The sequence below is a fragment of the Poecilia mexicana genome, unplaced genomic scaffold, assembly GCF_051168715.1.
Source record: "Poecilia mexicana isolate PSO_F unplaced genomic scaffold, ASM5116871v1 scaffold_22, whole genome shotgun sequence".
Taxonomy (NCBI): domain Eukaryota; kingdom Metazoa; phylum Chordata; class Actinopteri; order Cyprinodontiformes; family Poeciliidae; genus Poecilia; species Poecilia mexicana.
The window spans coordinates 8707080-8725134 of record NW_028263391.1 but is presented as its reverse complement, the minus strand read 5'-3'; the positions used below and the strand labels follow the sequence as shown (position 1 = coordinate 8725134).

The following is an 18055-nucleotide window of genomic DNA, read 5'->3' as shown; positions in this document are numbered from 1 at the left end:
CCTATTACATTTGAGGAAGTTGGAGTATACAGAAAACCCCCCAAAAATATTTTCCTTGCTCTTTGCACAGACTAGGTCGAGATCTTCCAGCGTCGTGTTTCTTGTGTTGTACTTTCTTTTCTTTAGCTCCCCCCAGAGGTTCTCCAGAAGTGGACATGAGCTTTTCCACACAATAATCAATTGTGCTATGTCAGATGTACAAGGAGTGTTTAACACAAAGCTGAATATTAGTCTCGTTTTAGTAAAATCACATGGTTCCAGTTTAAATGATCAGACTTTTGCAAACTCTACAAGTTTATGCTTGTCACCGTCCTGCTCCCTCTTTGTTGTGGCAAGGTCAGTGTTGGTCCTAATTTGGCCTTTTGCCCAGAACAAATGGGTCTCTGTGTCAGGAGTGCACTATGATCGACAAAAAAGTTACATTTTAGGTAAAGAAAATGCTTCAGTTGTATTTATCTGAAATTGTTTGGTATACCTAGTGACAGTAAAAACTTTGCCTCCCGTCATCAAATTATGCAGATTTTGTCACTTATACCTTTTAAATCTTAAAAAAGGAGAGAACACATTGGCTTTAGGCTTGCATCCACTGGGATGCCTGCACACAGCTTATGCATTAGTGGCATAAGTAATGAGCCTGGATCTGCATCGGATCATATACTAACGTAATCTCTTCAGTAACTCTGTTCGGCCGGGTCACGTTGTATTTCTCGGAGTGCAGTGGCGGCACGAACTCCTACGTGGACAAATAGATTTGCACAGAACAGCCAAACCTGCTCTCTGTATATCTCTCCCTGATAACAGTCACAAGTGTGTGTTGTTCTGTTCGCGCCTGTGAGTGTGTGGCTGTGCTGTGTCTCGGTAAATGCCCGCATCCTGGGCAAGAGCAGGACGGCCGCTTCACGCGCACTGCCTCTCCTCCTCTGAACAAGAGGGCCGATAAGAGGGAAGCTTGAAGCAGAGCCAGGATTCACAAACCCAACTTCGGTTCACCGGTCTCCATGGATGCAGCACAGAGATGAAAGAATAGAAAGGGAAAAGGGGGTGGAGGGTGTTTGGCCACTTTTTCGCTTGCGCATTTATTCCCTCTTCGTGAAGGTTGTTTCCTTTTTTTATTAATTAGACAAATTTATTTCCTAAATGTGGTAGACGAGCGTTATTCAAACAAAAAAAAAGTTTTGTATTCAGTTATATCAAGATATAACTGAATTGAAAAAATATATTCTTTTTGCTCATTTCTTCTTTTTTTTTTACATCTTTCAATTATTATTTTAATTTTATATTGAGTGGGATGTTTCTACTGAACAACTTTACTTACTGTGGACTCTGATATTCACAGAGTTTAGGGCCCACAACCCCCACTGAACAGTTAAAATACACAAATACATGAGATTTTCTCTAAAAATGCTTAGAACTGCCTATTTTAATAGTTCAAACACCAGATATACCTTAATATGCATTAATATGCGCAGTAGAAACCGTCTTGGCTCTACCACAGAAGCCGACATCTGCGTTTGGGTTACAGCCGATCAGCGTCGAGGATCGTGAACATTCCTATATGATATTAGTCTATGTACCTTGGTGAATATCCTGCAGTCTGATGCTTTTAGCTTGGTGATTGTATTTTTGAAAAAAAAAAAAAAAAAAGCTTAACTCAATAAAAGTGATAGATTATGGTAGACAGCTGACCGTCTGGGTACACCAACAGGTAGGGAGACGGCAGAGACGAATTACTCTGTGCTCAGAACAGCCGGACAACGCTCCAGTCTCTCCAACGCCCTCTGGCGTCCCATTACAATGACTTTACATCAGATGACAAACATTTTCTAGCACTTTTGAAAACCGTAACTGGATCTCTTTATTTAGGATTTTTTTAAAACCAACTCCTTTAAAAAAAACATTAATTTATTTTTTTTTTCCTGTCGGTTCTTCACACGGTTTAACTTGGCGCATAAAGCGAATAAGATCCAAGTGAGGGAGATCTTTTTGCGCAGTGAAAAGATCCCGTTACAGTCTGAATCAAGACATTATCCTGCTTCTGTTGCTGTTTTTCGCTTATGGCTCCAATGAGGCAGCTTATGCTTGCAGTTTATGTTTTGCCTGTGGGAATGTGTGGAGAAACCGGTTGTTCAGAGATGCTTTTCAACCACACAAACATTAAATTAAGTAAGCGGAGCCGAGCAAAACTACAAGCAAGGGCACAGAATGTACTTAATAATTCTGTTTATCTATCAGCTATGCACATGTTATCACATAATACTGTGTTGTTATTTGGGGGCGAGGGAGGCTGTAGCTGTGACAGTCGAAAAAGCCAATGTTGTACGCTGTGACCAATGTAGAACCAGCAGTTCTACATCATGTATGTATCTGGGCTACTGAAGGAAACCCACTGAGACGCTGTTGAACATGCAATCTATGACGGGGACAACCGCAGTGCTGGCAGTCGAGTCTTTCATGTTTTTTTTTCTTGCCAGTGAGCTAAAAATATTTTTCTAGCTAAAAATATGTGCCGCAACTATAAAACGTTTGCTGCAAATTGTTGGGAAAACATGCCGACGCTTTTGCAGCAGTTCCATTTTGGCGCCGGCGTTGTAAGTTTCGAGTGGCTCGAGCAAATTGGTGATTAGTGTAATAAGCACGTTTTAATAATTCCGTTTGAAATCAATCTCTTGCATTGCTCACCCGTGACTTGTTGTTTCTTGGTCTTGCTACCGCCTGAAGTTTTTTTTTACAGGTATTTCAGGCTCTTCTGGAACAATTCTAGACAAGACTGCCTTCTTCAGCAGAGCAAGCAGTTAAAAAAAAAAATCAAAACAATGTGTTGTGTTTTTAGCTTGTCATGGAGTTCTGTGGAGCTGGCTCGGTGACGGACCTGATCAAAAACACCAAGGGCAACTCGCTAAAGGAGGACTGGAACGCTTACATCTGCAGAGAGATTCTCAGGGTGAGTTCCAAATCACACCATCTACTTTTTGTTAAGGGTAAATAAGCACCTCCCCCTACACCTGAAAGAATCACGGCATTGTTGCAAAGTCACTGTTAACGGGTATTAATCACGGTTCAGTTGCATTTCTCTGTCAACCACAAATTGGGAGACATCTTTACTACAAAGATATGAGTTCAGGCTGCATCTCTATCTCTTTGTTTGTCAGCAGTGCTCTGACAAATGGCTGCGCATTGACAATTTCATGGTCCAACACACTTCAATCGAGGCTTTTATAAAACTCAGTAGCATACTGAAGATGTAACTAAATCATTTGATTCAGGTGTGCTGGACCAGGAATGCACCTAAACCCTGCAGGACAGTAGATCTCGAGAACTTAGTTTTAAGACCCATGAGGTAGATGGTGGAAAACTAACATTGCAGGTCAGCCTGAGTGCACCGTCCCATCTGTGGAACATGGTCGTGGAAGCATTGGGCTGTGGGGACGCTTTATTTTTTGGCAATATCAGAATCGGTTGCATTTCATGAGAAGCTAGGTGGAGATAAATACAGAGAAATCCAGGATCAAAATCTGTCAGAGGCAGCAAAAGACGTCAAGGTAGGTCCTTCCAACAGGACTGCAACCATAAAACTGAATCCAGAAACACGATGAATATCCCAGTCAGAGTCCAGACCCCATTTCAGTTGGGAAGTCGTCATCGAACCTCACTGTGCTTGAGATATTTTTGCAAAGAATGGGCAACCATGTTGACATGTTCATATCCAAAGATATTTTCCCTTCACCTTTACAAAAATAGACATCTTTGTTTTGGTTTGACACATGAAGTCCCAATAATATGTTGAAGAGGTTGTGATATGATAAACAATGAAAAAGTTCAAGGTGTATGAATATTTCTCAAGAAACTAAAAGCATATTAAATAGCTTTTTGTGATACTTTATCAATTTTTCCATCTCTCTACACTTTTATCTTTTTTAAAAACACATTTGTGTCATTTTCTAAATGCGTTGCATAGCTGTGTTTGCCCAATTAATCACAGTTTTTTCTTAGTGTGGAGATTCCTCTTGAAATGTAACAAAAAAAAAAAAAAAAAAAAAAAAAAAAGAGCCTGTGCAGGTCAGAGGCTTCGGGTCAGCCGAAGAGCAGCCTCGCCCTGGGGGGGTTACTGAAGGACACCTCCCTGTTTAGCCCTGAGCTCTTTCTTGAATAATAATTACAACTTGGCTCCGTTTCCTTCACGGCTCATATCTGTCTGCGTCTGCAGGGCCTGGCTCATCTGCATCACCACAAGGTCATCCACAGAGACATCAAAGGACAGAACGTGCTGCTGACTGAGAACGCCGAGGTCAAGCTAGGTGAGCCGGTCCCCACCTACTCCACTAAACGGCTTCACGTTTGGCGGCGCGGCGGGGTGTCACGCGAGATTTCATGCTCGCGTGACTTTTGTGGCTTTTTTTTCCATTTTCAGCTTAGTCATCTGTTTGTGGCCGTCACGCTGTTCAAGATGCAAAACGCTGAAGAAGGGGATCTCTCTCTGTCTTTCTCCTCAGATTTTGTTGCTATGTATTTTTAGATTGGTCGACGTTGTTGCAGGTTGTGTTATTCATACAGATTTGGAGTCTTGTATTGAAGTTTTTGCGTGTGTGTGTGTTTGCAGTGGATTTTGGCGTTTCGGCACAGATGGACAGAACGGTGGGAAAGAGGAACACATTTATTGGGACACCGTACTGGATGGCGCCAGAGGTTATTGCCTGTGATGAAAACCCTGAAGCCACCTACGACTGCAAGGTAAAAACTGCCTTCACCTGAGGATGCCTTATACATTCATTTATACAAACTGAGATTTTGATCACCCTGAGTGTGCACGCTTCCTCCATTGCAGAGTGATTTATGGTCCCTGGGGATCACGGCGATAGAGATGGCTGAAGGAGCGCCTCGTAAGTGCCCAATCAATACCCCACATCTCTGTCGCTGCTTTTTTTTCTTTTTTTTTTTTTTCTTTTTTTTTACGGCTTCAGTGGGATATTTTAATCAGGAGGCAGATTGTTTGCTCGAATGCGTAATGCCGTCGATTGAAAAAAGGCTTGGATTTTTGGATTAGATGTCAGATATTTGGACTGATGTCCGTTCTACCTCTTTTTTTAAATTTATGTTTTCATTCCTCAGAGGTGCACAGTTGTTAAAATTGGCGACATTTGTTTTCACTTTTGTACAACTGAGGCATGCTGGATGTTTTATTCCCATTAAACATCTGAGCCAGTTAAGGTTGGATCCATTTTGTCTTGACTGCGACAGCAGCCAAAAACCGTTTCTTCAGAGGAAACTGATGGCTTTAAGGTTTGTGGCAGTGGTAGCTTAAAATAAGCATGCTTAAAATAAGCATGAATAAAATCATTGTTTTTTTGTTTTTTTTTGCAACAAAATAGCTCACACCTGCTAAAATATTATTCAGTGAATAGTATGTATTTTTTTATTATACTGCTATACATCTATAATAAACTTGTCATCCAAAAACATTTATTCATTATTTTGACTTTTATTCGTAGACACACATAATGGAGAATAACAGAATACTGGTGTGAGGGTTAGACGTCACTTTGTACTTTTTGTACTGATTTACCAGTCAGTTTCTATCAAATGAATGTATTGGCGGGGGGGAAAAAAACATAACTTCTCATTTCTGCACACTTTGTGAGATGATTCCAAGTCTGTCAGCTTAAACATAAAGTAATGAATAAGATTTTGTTTGTTTTTGGTAATTGTCAGATATATGTTTGATTTAAGACTCAAGGGAAATCCAGAATTAGACACTCAGTCAATTAAAGGCTGTTTTGAAGTAAATGTTTCTCTGGTTATGATGGGGGGAAAAAAGAAATATAGTGCAAGTCTTAACGGCGGCACATTTCCTCTCCGATCCAATGTGATCCACTGATAATGTTGGCAGCGCGGCTCCTCGTTAACAGTGCAGAAACGCGACCTGTAGAAGAAGTAACTCTCCTGCTTCATTGCTTTCCTTTGAGCACCACATCCTTTAACAAATGGTGTTTCAGCTGCTCCCTACGGAGCAACACCGAAAGCTTTGTGGGGATATACATCGACAGCCGAGAGCAGATCACGTGAGCGGGAGCTACAGGAGCAGCCTCTCCTTCAACGTGAATATCATTACAAAGACATAAAACTTTTTTTTATTGACAGGCAACACCCAGGTCCCCTGGGGGTTCGGCAGACTTAAAATACAGCAAGCAGCAGCTATCGTGTCGAGCAAAGCCAGTGATGCATCTCATAATAAACGCTTCGCTGTATTTTTCAACTCGATGAGTCAAACAAATTAAAAATGTGTAGAGATGCTAGGAGACTTAATGCTACTGTGGATTCTACATTCGATTTATAAAAGAATGCATAGACTAGCATGTGATTTGGGTAAAATGAATTGGCTCTTTGTATCAATAGCTTCTGCATGGCTGTTGGCTTTTCATGTGCATCGTGATAACATCTGCTGTAATTAAGTCACGCTTAATATTCCCCATCGTTTGCCTCCTTAGCGCTGTGTGATATGCACCCAATGAGAGCCCTTTTCCTCATTCCACGCAACCCAGCCCCCAGACTCAAATCAAAGAAATGGTGAGTGTGGATTATATATATGTCACCAGAAATTAGTGAGATTTTCAGTTCTGACTTGGATGTGTTGGATTTTTTAGGTCAAAGAAGTTCCAGTCGTTCATTGAAAGCACTCTGGTGAAGAGCCACAGCAACAGGCCCAGCACAGAGCAGCTCCTCCTGCATCCCTTCATCATCGAGCTTCCCAACGAGAGACACCTCCGCATCCAGCTGAAGGACCACATCGACCGCACGAAGAAGAAGAGGGGAGAGAGGGGTGAGGAACGACTCGCGCTGTAATGTCTAGACGCGTCACCAAAGTAGTTGGGATTCAAATGTTGTAAGAGGCTGGAGGTGGGCGACATTTAAAAGAGAATTATAGCGTTGGCTAGGAATTGATTGCAGACATCAAGAGCATGAATGTTTCATTAATACGGGGCCGTAAATGATGCATTCGAGTCCTCCTTTTTCATTTTTTTGACTTTTTGAGTAATTTTTTTTTTAAATATATGCTTTCTTTATTTTTGCAGTCTTTCAAGGCAAATCTGTCTCATTTCCAATCAGAAACAAACGTAACAAACGCTTCTCCATTCTAAATCCGTCAGAGGTGTGAATAACTTGTTGCCAGAACCGCATTAGTGGCGCATTTTGTTGTGGATTACAGAAAATGTACAGACAATTTCAACTTTTTCCACTCATTTTCTTTCTCATTTTACTGGTGTGTGCATTGCGGAGTCATTTAGAGACATACGAGCTCCAGACAGATCAGAGGCGCGGCTCTTCCAATGAAACAATCATTGAGTGAATCGCATTCTGTAGCTCAAACAGTCAAACATGTTGTTTAACTGTTTTTTTTTTTTTTTTGCTGATGGTACAGATACAATCTTCATGGGTCACTAGAATTTTAAACGCAACTCATAAATCTGCGTGGATCAGTGCAAGAAGTTGTGTTTGTATGTGGCAGATTCAACATCTGTTTTTTTATTGTTTGTTTTGACAAGGTGACTGCCAGCATGCCGAACACTTTGCCAGAGGGAAACGCATTCCAAGAGCACAATGAGCTTAGACATTCATCAAAAACAACACGAGTTGTTCTTAAGAAGTCCAATTATAGCCTCACACACAGTCCCATTGCACTTCAGTTGGCAGCAAGAGGTGAAAGTCACAGACACGTGTGTGAAGCTAATCTTACATAAGCTCAACGCAGAGAACAGCCCCACCTTAACCGCCTCGAGGAGCAGCGTTCCACTGGGGGTTTCGTATAAAACCATCCTGCCGCTTTTTCAGTCTGTAAACGTCTCCAGCCGACACGCCGTCGCACCCCGAGAACAGGCGCATGTGGATCTGTAGCGAGGAAGAGCTCGCCACTTTCGACGAGCGTTTATGCCTTAAAGCCCCCTTTGGACTGAAGGAGCTCTCCGGCTAATGTTCTCCACCTCGCTACACCCGTTAAAACTTCAATTTGCACTTTTATTCAAAGGAGCTCAGTAAAAAAAAAAAAAAAAAAAGACAGACAAGTGCCTCGGAGACAAATGAGAATGTGGGAATGCCGACGCCGGTAATGAGCCGGGGGGATTCAAGTGGAACGTCTACGACACGAAACGAAATGGGTTTCCTCTCTTGCTGTTTATTACATTTTCTCACCTTCTTGTAGTTCAAACCCCTTCAGATTTTCGTGGTTTGGTAATATTATAGCCTCAAAATTTAACTTGTTTTATTTACCAGCACAAAGTAGAGCATCGTTGTGAAATGGACGGAAATTCATAAATGGCTCTCGTCACTAATCTGTATGTCCCTGAAATGTTTGTTTCTTTTTTGCAAAATATCTCCAGCTCAGTCAGAACTCCACTTTTCAAGTCTTGCTGAAGTTTCTCTATTGAATTCAGTTGGTTTACTTTGGGTAATTTTAACCCCTTCATGCATGAATTGTGATCCTTTGTGCCAGGAGCTTCCAGAGTGGCCGTCGTCTGTTTTGGCTGCATCTCTGATTAGTGCACCACTTTAAACCTTTCAAGCATCTCTGACTCGTCTGATTTAATCCATTCACGCTTTTGATGTCTGCAATCAATTACTACATTAAATTCAGCAATCTTAGTATTTGTACTGAGATACAATTGTGAAGTTATGAATTAGACGACTTCTAAAGACAATTGGTGGATCTTTATTTAGAGGTATCACAGTGCGTGGGGGTGTGGATACAAATGCCTGCCACACTTTCTAGTTTTTTTACATGTAAAAATTCATTTCCGCTCCTTCGTACGACGACAGTTCGCAATACAAAATCCAATTTAAATACAAGAATACGTTGTCCTTTCGATCCATTTATACAGTTTAGTTGCAGAGAAGAAGAGCCTGCAAACTAAGCGATCTGCTTCCTGGTCAACCTTTCGAAAGTCTAGAAAAAAAATAATCTTCTACTCCGCAGTTATTCCCTTCTGCGTGTCAATCCTGTTATCTAAAATCCCCCCCCCCCCCCCGCCCCCCCCAAAAAAATCACTGAATGTGAATACCATGTTCGATTTTTCTCACACACCGCTTTTTCTTTTCTCTCATAAGACGAGACCGAGTACGAGTACAGCGGCAGCGAAGAGGAAGACGAAGAGAGGGACAAAGGCGAACCAAGGTCAGCCTTTCCTCCTCAAATCCACACACTTACCAAACCATCTGCGCGGCCTCACCCCCTCCGCACACTCGGGATCTCTTTCCACTGACTCTCAAAACGATGCCGTCTCACCCCCAGCTCCATCATCAACGTCCCGGGGGAGTCGACCTTGAGGCGAGACTTCTTGCGCCTCCAGCAGGCCAACAAGGAGCGCTCGGAGGCGCAGCGGCGGCAGCAGCTGGAGCAGAAGCAGAACGACGAGCACAAGCGCTTGCTGCTGGCCGAGCGGCAGAAGCGCATCGAGGAGCAGAAGGAGCAGAGGCGGCGGCTGGAGGAGGTAAGACGGACTGGGACGAGAGGGCGACTCGGTTGCGTTCGTCTGCGGCGAAGGCACTCCTTCGATCCCTCAAGCTGAAGCGTGCTGGAAATAAACTTCTTTGTTCCTGTCCTGAGTATTGCAAATTAGCCGATTCGGTTGAGGGAAGGAAAAAGAGCAGAAAAATTCACACGCTGGCTTTTTCCCCGCCAGCGTCCCTCCTTTAGTTCCAGAGAGCAGGCTTATGGGAGGATAAGTCCTCAGCCTTTAATCTCTGTGCTCTCTGTGGATTCCTCCCAGGGCACCAGTGTGTGAGAGCCCCTAAAGATCACAACTCCAACTTTAGTCTATTGTTGGAGCTTCTGTTAAGGCACAGGGTTCCTTTGGCTTCTGGAAAATGTTAATGATTTTATTTCAATTTTTTTTGCAGCTGCGGATTAGAAGGGAAAAACAAAATGAGTTTCTGTCAAAATGTTGTGTCCTTCCTTCCTGGTGTACTCTGTTCTCTGTCCTATTTCTGTTCTTTCCTTGCATCCTTTCTTCTTTTCTTAGTGTCTTTTCTTTCTATCTTTTTCTCTTTCTTTCTTTCCTTGCTTCCTTGATTCCTTCCTTCCTTTCTAGAACTATTTGCTATAAATTCATTGGAAATTTCACCATTACATATTTTTAGATGAAATGTAAAATGCGTCAACAGAAGCTGTATAGAAACTTTGACAGCAGAAGGGTGGGATGCTGTTTTGTAGCTTTTCTTGGCTAGGATTTTGGGATTTTTGTTTAGAAAATATATTTTTAAAACTCTGTACAGAACCCAAAGTTCTTTATGTGAACCTTCACGTGACTCCGTTCTGCGTCAACAGCAGCAGCAGCGGGAGCGTGAGCTGAGGAAAAGGTTTGAGGAACAGGAGAAGATCCGAAGGGAGGACGAGAGGAGGCAAGCGGCCAGAGAACAGGTTCACATTTTTAATAATTGATTCTTTTCTGACTTCCAGCTTGCTCGATTTTGTGGATTTGAAGGTCTTGTGTTTGCCGTCTTGAGTTTTTGGAAGCAGCAGATGCCACGCTTCTACACCAAGAGGCTTCTCTTCTGCTTATATCAGATGTGCAAAATTTTGGAAAAGCACAAATACATATCAAGTAGCAATGCCAAACTCCAGTGTATTAACTTTCGCGACAGATCAATACAAAGTAGTGTATAATTGTGAAGTGTGATGCTTATGTTGAGGAATTGCATATATTTACATCTTTATCTTTTTGGATTGCTTTGCATTTACTTACGTCCAACTCCTTATCACATGTGACTCACATTTCTGCATTAAGAAATAAGAAAATATGTTGTCCCACAGCATAATACCACCGTACTTTACAATGGGAATTGGGTGATGCACAAGGTTTTTTTTTTTTCTTCACACTCTAGATCACCTGGTTTGTGACAAACAGGACTTACTATAGCCTTCTTTTAACTCATCCATAAAGATAAATGGCTTGGTTTAATTTATGGGTTATGCATAATAGTGGACCTAAACACATTTTGTATGTCAGTTATTTTGGGGGGTATTTTTTATAAAAACAAATAAATTTACAATTTTGCATTACTTTGTGTTGGTCTGTCACATGGAATCATAATAAAATACATTGAAGTTTGCGGTTATCATGTAAAAAGTTTTGAATGTTTTTTTTGCTAGGTACTGCATATGCAGCTCTGGAAAAAAGTAAGATCATTTAAAATGATCAGGTTCTCTGATTTTACTCTCTATAGGTAAATGTTTGAGTAAAATGAACATTGTTCTTTTATTCTATGAAGCACTGACGACGTGTCTCTGAAATTCCAAGAAAAATTTTAGTCTTTATTTGCATAAAATGACAAATGGCCAAAATAATGAAAAAGATGCAGAGCTTTCAGATCTCAAATAATCCGAAGAAAACAAGTTAATGTTCATTTAGAAACAACAATAATAATGTTTTAACTCGGTTCAGAAATCAATATTTTTGTGGAATAACCAGGAGGTTTTCAATGGGGTTCAGTGCAGAGGACTCTTCATTTTTTCCAGAGCCGCATGTGGCTCTTTTTCCTGTCCTTTCTGTGAATTGTAACTTCCTTTTTAAATCATTTTCTGTGTATCTTTCTATTTTGTCTTTATTACTTTGCTGCTCTCTTGCATGTCCTTTCTGCTTTGAAACCGTATCTCCCTTTATCTGTTGTCGGATTTTTTTTTTTTTTTTTTTGAGCATCGTTATTGCAGGTGTTTGAAGACATCATCGTCTTTACTTGATCCGGACCCGCTCTTATCTCATCTCTCCTCCGAACGCCAACTCAGGAGATTATCTTTTCTTTTTCTCTCTCTCTCTTTTTCCCTGTCCCGGTCCTTCCTGCTCTGTCTGCGTGAGTTTTTTTTTTTTCTCTCTCCAGATTTTCAATTTCTGTCTTTCTCCCTGTGCCAACATGCTGCTCAGGAGTATATCCGTAGACAGCTGGAGGAGGAACAGAGACAGTTAGAGATTCTCCAGCAGCAGCTCCTACAAGAACAGGCATTATTGCTGGTAAACTATAGTCCCTCCATTAAGGCTCCTCATCTGTGGCGTGTGATCTCCATCCCCGCTGCATGCACCCGGGGTGACAGCTGAACGCAGCAAACTGACTGTGAGGGAAACCTCACTCTGAGCCCCTGAGCTCATTAGCTTCAAATGTGTGTGAACCAATGTGAATTCTTGCTTTTGGAGTTACTGAAATCAACTGTTGCATGTTTATGTGTGATAAGTTGGTTGGATCTCGACGGATTACCCCAAAGGACGTACACAGAACGGAATATTCTTGTACAGCACTTGATATCTTTACCTTTAATTGATCTACATTTGCTGTTCTGTATTTTTGAGGAAAAAAGAGGTTCTGAGATCCTACCAGCATGAACTCCACAAGCCAGAAAACTATGATCCCAATCGCTAGAATCTCAACTTTTATTATGTTTACGCTGTCTGTCGTCAGACTGCTTTCCCTTCCACTGCAAAACTCTCTCTTGTTTGCTTTTCTGGCTTCTTTTATTCATTCTAAATTGTAAAAAAAATGTTTCAGACTGATAGAAATTGTCTTTAATTACCTCAAACACATTGGAAATTTCAGATAGAAAATTACAATGTTGGTCAGAAGTTGGCGTATGCTCATTATTGGCATGGATGTCAGACAATGGGCTATTAATGCAACATTTGAACCATGTGCGTAATTTTCTGAAAACTACACAGGTTCAAAATGATTCATCAACACATCCTGCTAGATTAGATGTAAATTCTGGGGTCATTTTCTTGGTAGAATATCCAGGAGGTGTGTTTCTTTATCAACCATCTGGCTGTTGATTTGACAGGCAGCTGTTATTTTAGTGTTTCGCGCAGTTTTGGATACCACTGCCAATAAAACAGATGCTTGTCAACCACCTTGCTTGACAACTTGTTCAGTCTTTGATTTCTTCACACCAAGCATGATTCTTCTAATTTTTGGGTAAACAGCTCAATGTGTGCCTCATTTCACTGTTGCTTGAAGGTGTTGATTTTGGACCAGTGGTTTATTTGATGCTTGGCATCGTCTCAATTGCTGATGGCGTTGCATTTACGTTTAGAGGTAGATTGGTTCCTTTCTTCAATGGTGATTGGGCAAAAGGCAGGGTTCACTCTGCAGAGAGACAAACAACCACGCAAGCAGACTCATACTTAGGGGTCATCTTCAAATAAGCAGTTAGCGGAACAGTCGTGTTTTTGGACTATCGGAGGAAGACGGAGTAGCCAGACAGAACGCACGCACGAGCGGGTTATGCATACTCAAAGCCGAGAGACCCCAGGCCGAGTTTGGGACCCAAACATTAAATTAACATGCAGTTCAATGAGATTCATTCCAATGATTAGCATATGTGAACTTCTGACAGCCAGTGTAAATACTGGCGTTGCAAGTAGCCCAGCCTGCTTCATTCTATATTCCTCATTTCCAGACATTTTGTTGTGTTGTGACTCTGTCACCAACCCACCACCTTGTCTTTTAGCCCTTCAGCAACATGCCACATCTTTCATTCGTCCCCGTTTCTTTCTTTCGTTAGGAGTACAAGCGAAAGCAGATCATAGAGCAGCGACAGGCGGAACTCCTGCAGATGAAGCTCCAGCAGGAGAGAGCCTACCTGGTGTCTCTGCAGCAGCAGCAGCAGCAGCAGCAGCAGGAGGGGAGGCAAGCGGAAAAGAAACCGCTGTACCACTTCAAGGATGCCAGTCATCCTAATGACAAGCCCGCCTGGGCTAAGGAGGTAAGCGGAAACCAGGAATGCAGGATTTAGAAAGTGGTTCTTTATGTGTTTATGACATGAAGTAAGATGATGATGATGGTTTATCCCGGAGACTTGTCTAATCATACGTTTCATGTTACAAAATAAATGTTGCCGTGATAAAGAAAAAAATGCTTGTTGTACTCCTACTGACTGTGCTTTGACTTTGACTTTGACTCCTAGGTCCAGAAGCAGCCAAATGCTCCTGGTAAACCATCTGCACAAGCACTTAAAAATCTGCCCTCTAGAGAAAACAAAGCCCCTCAAAAAGCACAAAGAAGTCAATCCTTCGGAGAACCCAGGGTCTCTGAAAAACCCATTAGAAGAGCCCACAAGAAGATCCCCGAAATATGTGTTTCAGCAGATGACTGGATACCCCAAGATAAACGGGTCACAAATCAGAACCAGATTAAGAACCAAATTAAGAACAATGCTGGCAATGGGGCCTTCGAGAATCCGAGAGGGAAACTCAAGCAGGCACCCAATGATCGGGCTAGTTTTGCAGACTCAAAGGCTTCAGGACTGACCCAAACTCCACAGCACCCGAAAATATGTATGTCAGTAGCACACAGTGCTGGCAAAGGGCCTTTAGAAAATCAGATGGGGGGAGCCAGGCAACTGCCCAAAGAGACACTTGGATCTGCAGAATCAAATATTAGAGCTCTTCAGCCTCCTCCCCAGGCTTTGGGACAGACTCAGACTCCACAGTCTGGAGCCTCTTCTAACTCGTGCCTATCGGTTAGTTCGCGCCCCGTTCGGAGAGTTCACTCACCTTGCCGTAGACTAGATATAGAAGTAGACCCTGAAAGCAGTTCACAGCCTTTCCACCTGACAAATGCATCTGGCATGTCCTCAGGCAATTCGCAGCAGCGCTGGCAGAACGATTTTTCCAACCTGCAACACTTGAAACCACACCAAAATGCCAATTCAAACCCCTTAGCAAGAAATCTGAAGAATGCTGTCAGCCATGAGAATTTGAGAACACGCTTGGTTTCCCAGGACAGTGAAGAAGTAGATCCCCTTTCGCGTTCTTTCCCTGGACACGGCTTTTTAAATTTTGACAGAAAAAGAAATTCGTACTCCCCCGAATTCACCAGTGGCAATCACCTCATTGTCCCTGGGCAGTTTCTCGAGTTAGGCAATAATCTGCCTCGTAGTCGCTCCACCGAACATTTGAAAGTCTCTTCTCCGTTGTCGCCATTTTCTTGGCTAGGCCTCTCTCCTCGCACATCGAAACAAAACTCCCCTTGTCACTCACCTTTCTCCCCGAAATCACGGTCCAGGAGTCCATCTCCTGGAGACGTTATGCGCCACATAACAAATCCCTCGCCTCCTAAGGACGCAAGCTTCGCTAAAGCCATTACAAACATTCTAGGTGGAAATCGCCCTCCTAAAAGCACTTCCCCAAAGTTCGCCTTTGGGAGTCCCAATTAGGCCTGTCAACTTAGGAAACCTTAGAGCAGGGTACCTTGGAGTACCTTGCTCCAAAATGCATGTCGATTACATCACTCACTCACTCACTCACTCACTCACTCACTCACTCACTCACTCACTCACTCACTCACTCACTCACTCACTCACTCACTCACTCACTCACTCACGTACGTTTTTATTTCTGTTTTACGTGATTAATTTTATGTATTCCTTGACCCTTTAATGTTGTTGTCGTTTCACACCACACGGACGTTTTCTCGATTTAACTCTCTCGTTTCTTAAAATTCACATTTCCAAACGCGCTCTCTGAATTCTCTAAGGCTGACCATTCTTCCCAAAAGTAGAAGTCCAAGAGAAATGTGCAGGCAACGTGTAAAATAATGTAAATACGCTGTATATATTTTATATTTAAAAAAATAAAGTGCTCTAAACTGGACCTGAGCTTTAGAGGCGAGATGCAGAATTTAAGATGCAGGCTGACATCGACCCGATCTCTAACTAGCTTTTACGCTCTACCCTACTATCCCCCTATCACCTTCATCCCCCCATCACAAAAGTTCACCACAGTGAGCCTCTTCACACACACATTTGGGCACGATGTCATCAGGAAATTCCACCCATCCCAGTATGTTTTTAGGTCAGTAAAGCACTTAAACTGGTTCCACTTTGGTGACTGGTGCAGGCCAATTGGTGGTGGACTTGCTCTGTAGAACAGAATTGAACGGATCCTTCACAAGCCCGTTCTCCGTCCTTTCTTGGTGGTTTCTTATTTGGTTTCAGCAGTGTCCAGAATTAATACCCTTTGTTTTCTTTCGAAGAAGGAAGAAGTTTTTGGGTAAAGAGTTTAGTGGAGTTACTCAAAAGCTTGTTTCTTGTTCTACTAACAGCAATTTCTCGGTTTCTTGTAGGACAGTCAACCTTACACTAACCTCCACTGCTTGTCGTTTTCAAAGACAAGCAGGAACACTGATTTCTTTCCGATGTCCCTTTTTCCACTGTTGAACGTTGTTTCTTTTATTACCTTCATAATGACGTGTCACACCAACAGCTAACTGCATTTGCGGCAGCTGTTCCGCCTCGAGAGATGGCAAAGGGCGTCTACTTCCTTATAGCCAACTCCCTTAAGCTGGCTTGAGAAATGACACAGCTCGGCATAGTTGCCTTGAAAACTTATTGGTGTAACTTTTTCAAAATTGGTCAGATTACAATCACAAACCTCGGCGTATTTTTGGGGTGGATTTTATAAAAGCTAAACAAAAACAAATTCTCTCATAACTGTGAAGATGAAAATATAATATGGTTGTATCTTGTTTCGACAAACAAAAATGTGAAAACGGCTGGTATGCACTTGCATTCAGGATTTATTTTATAAACCTGCAGAACAGCTGCATTTATTCTGAGATTACATCACACACAAGTGGACCATTTCTGAATTTGTTGACTTCTCAACTAACTGCATCAAAAAAGCACCTGGAAACAATTTAAGGAAAAAGCCTAATAACTGTTTTTAATCATTTGTTGTGAATAAAACTGTGTGTGAAATTTCAAAAAGCCTCAGAAAGGGATCGATTTCTCTCCACATGTGTTTTTACCTATAAGGTTTTGAAACTATGCCCTGCCGAGCCATGACTCAGCCTTTAACCTGCTGTAGAGTCGACTGTTTGGAGTAGCCGGGTGTGATTTTGGCAGCTGGGAGCTTTCCCTGGAGACTCTCTTGCAGCGCAGCAGATAATCTGCTAATCTGATTACACTGCTCAGAGGAGCTTTCTGCCTTTTTCACACAGATATGTAGTGTATCTAAAATGCTTTCATTTCTTTCTTTTTTTTTTTTTATACATTTTTAGAAACTTAGAGTACTGATAAATGGATTTGCATTTGTGACCCTTGCTCCTCCACAAATTCAAATTCTTTATCATGGTTTGAATACGAAGCTCGCTAAAGGATACTGGGGATCACTGTTGACCTTTTCTGTCAGCCACAAGACTCTTTTACTCCTCGGCTCTTATGTGGGGCGAGACGCATGCGGCCTGTGTTTGCTCAGGATGAGAGGCTGAAGCAAAGCCAAGATTGGAAACGATCTGAAGAATTTTCTTAGGCAGTCGATTCATTATGAGGGATAGATCTTTTTTTTTCTTTTTTTTTTTCCATTAAGAATTTAAATTGGATTGGATTTAAATTTTCAATTGAAATATCTAAACATGGTAACAAATTATATGGATATAATTAGCTTTCAATCAAGCCTGACTTCCAGTGACGTGAGATTTGGTGTGAGGCTGTAGCTAGCTTCTATTAGCTATCCATTGCCTATCAACCTAGCTTGCGGTTTGATACTGGTAGCTTGGATGCTGTATGTATAAAACGTATAAAAGTGGTAGTTAGTGCTCCATTTGGCTTTTTTGCAAGTTGTCACGCTAGTTGTAATTTTAAAATAGTGTTAGCTTAAAAAGAGTGATGGATGGTGATCTTTTTTTTTTTTTTGGCTTCCACGACACAACTGTAACATAAAGTTTTAACGTTTTTCAAACATTTGATCCTGGAAAGTAGACTCATGCCCATTGGAGAGTATATGAAAAATAAAATTAGGTTTGGCAGTTGGCTTTGATTGAGATCCAAACAAGATGGCGACACATTGGTCGCATTCCTGCTGTCAGTTTAGCTCTTGCATAACTTTTAACAAGTGTTTCTGTGGAACTCTGGTTGAGATTAAAATCTGCTCCGATGTTATGACATTAAGGCAGGTCACGGCAAGGAAAACAAGACTTGCAAAGAATCCCCTGGAGGCATAGTGTGTGAGATATGTAATTAACGACCGGAAAAACCAGGCTGAGTTCCCCACCTTCTGGATGCTGTCCCTTTAAAAACCGAAGGATT

General features: G+C 41.9%; 1 protein-coding gene across 2 annotated transcripts in view; it reads left to right on the top strand.

The window, feature by feature from the left end:
* The window catches only part of tnika (TRAF2 and NCK interacting kinase a), a 64486-nt gene that overhangs the window by 30629 nt on the left and 15802 nt on the right, over nucleotides 1–18055 (top strand). The window contains exons 5-16 of one of the 2 annotated variants that reach the window (XM_088002365.1): nucleotides 2831–2941; nucleotides 4205–4295; nucleotides 4598–4728; nucleotides 4823–4877; nucleotides 6483–6561; nucleotides 6639–6814; nucleotides 9094–9160; nucleotides 9278–9476; nucleotides 10313–10405; nucleotides 11907–11993; nucleotides 13532–13732; nucleotides 13934–14488. In XM_088002365.1, the coding sequence (XP_087858491.1) occupies nucleotides 2831–2941; nucleotides 4205–4295; nucleotides 4598–4728; nucleotides 4823–4877; nucleotides 6483–6561; nucleotides 6639–6814; nucleotides 9094–9160; nucleotides 9278–9476; nucleotides 10313–10405; nucleotides 11907–11993; nucleotides 13532–13732; nucleotides 13934–14488 (1845 nt within the window). The remainder of the gene's footprint in view (nucleotides 1–2830; nucleotides 2942–4204; nucleotides 4296–4597; nucleotides 4729–4822; nucleotides 4878–6482; nucleotides 6562–6638; nucleotides 6815–9093; nucleotides 9161–9277; nucleotides 9477–10312; nucleotides 10406–11906; nucleotides 11994–13531; nucleotides 13733–13933; nucleotides 14489–18055) is intronic. The other variant, XM_088002364.1, reaches the window with a different exon arrangement.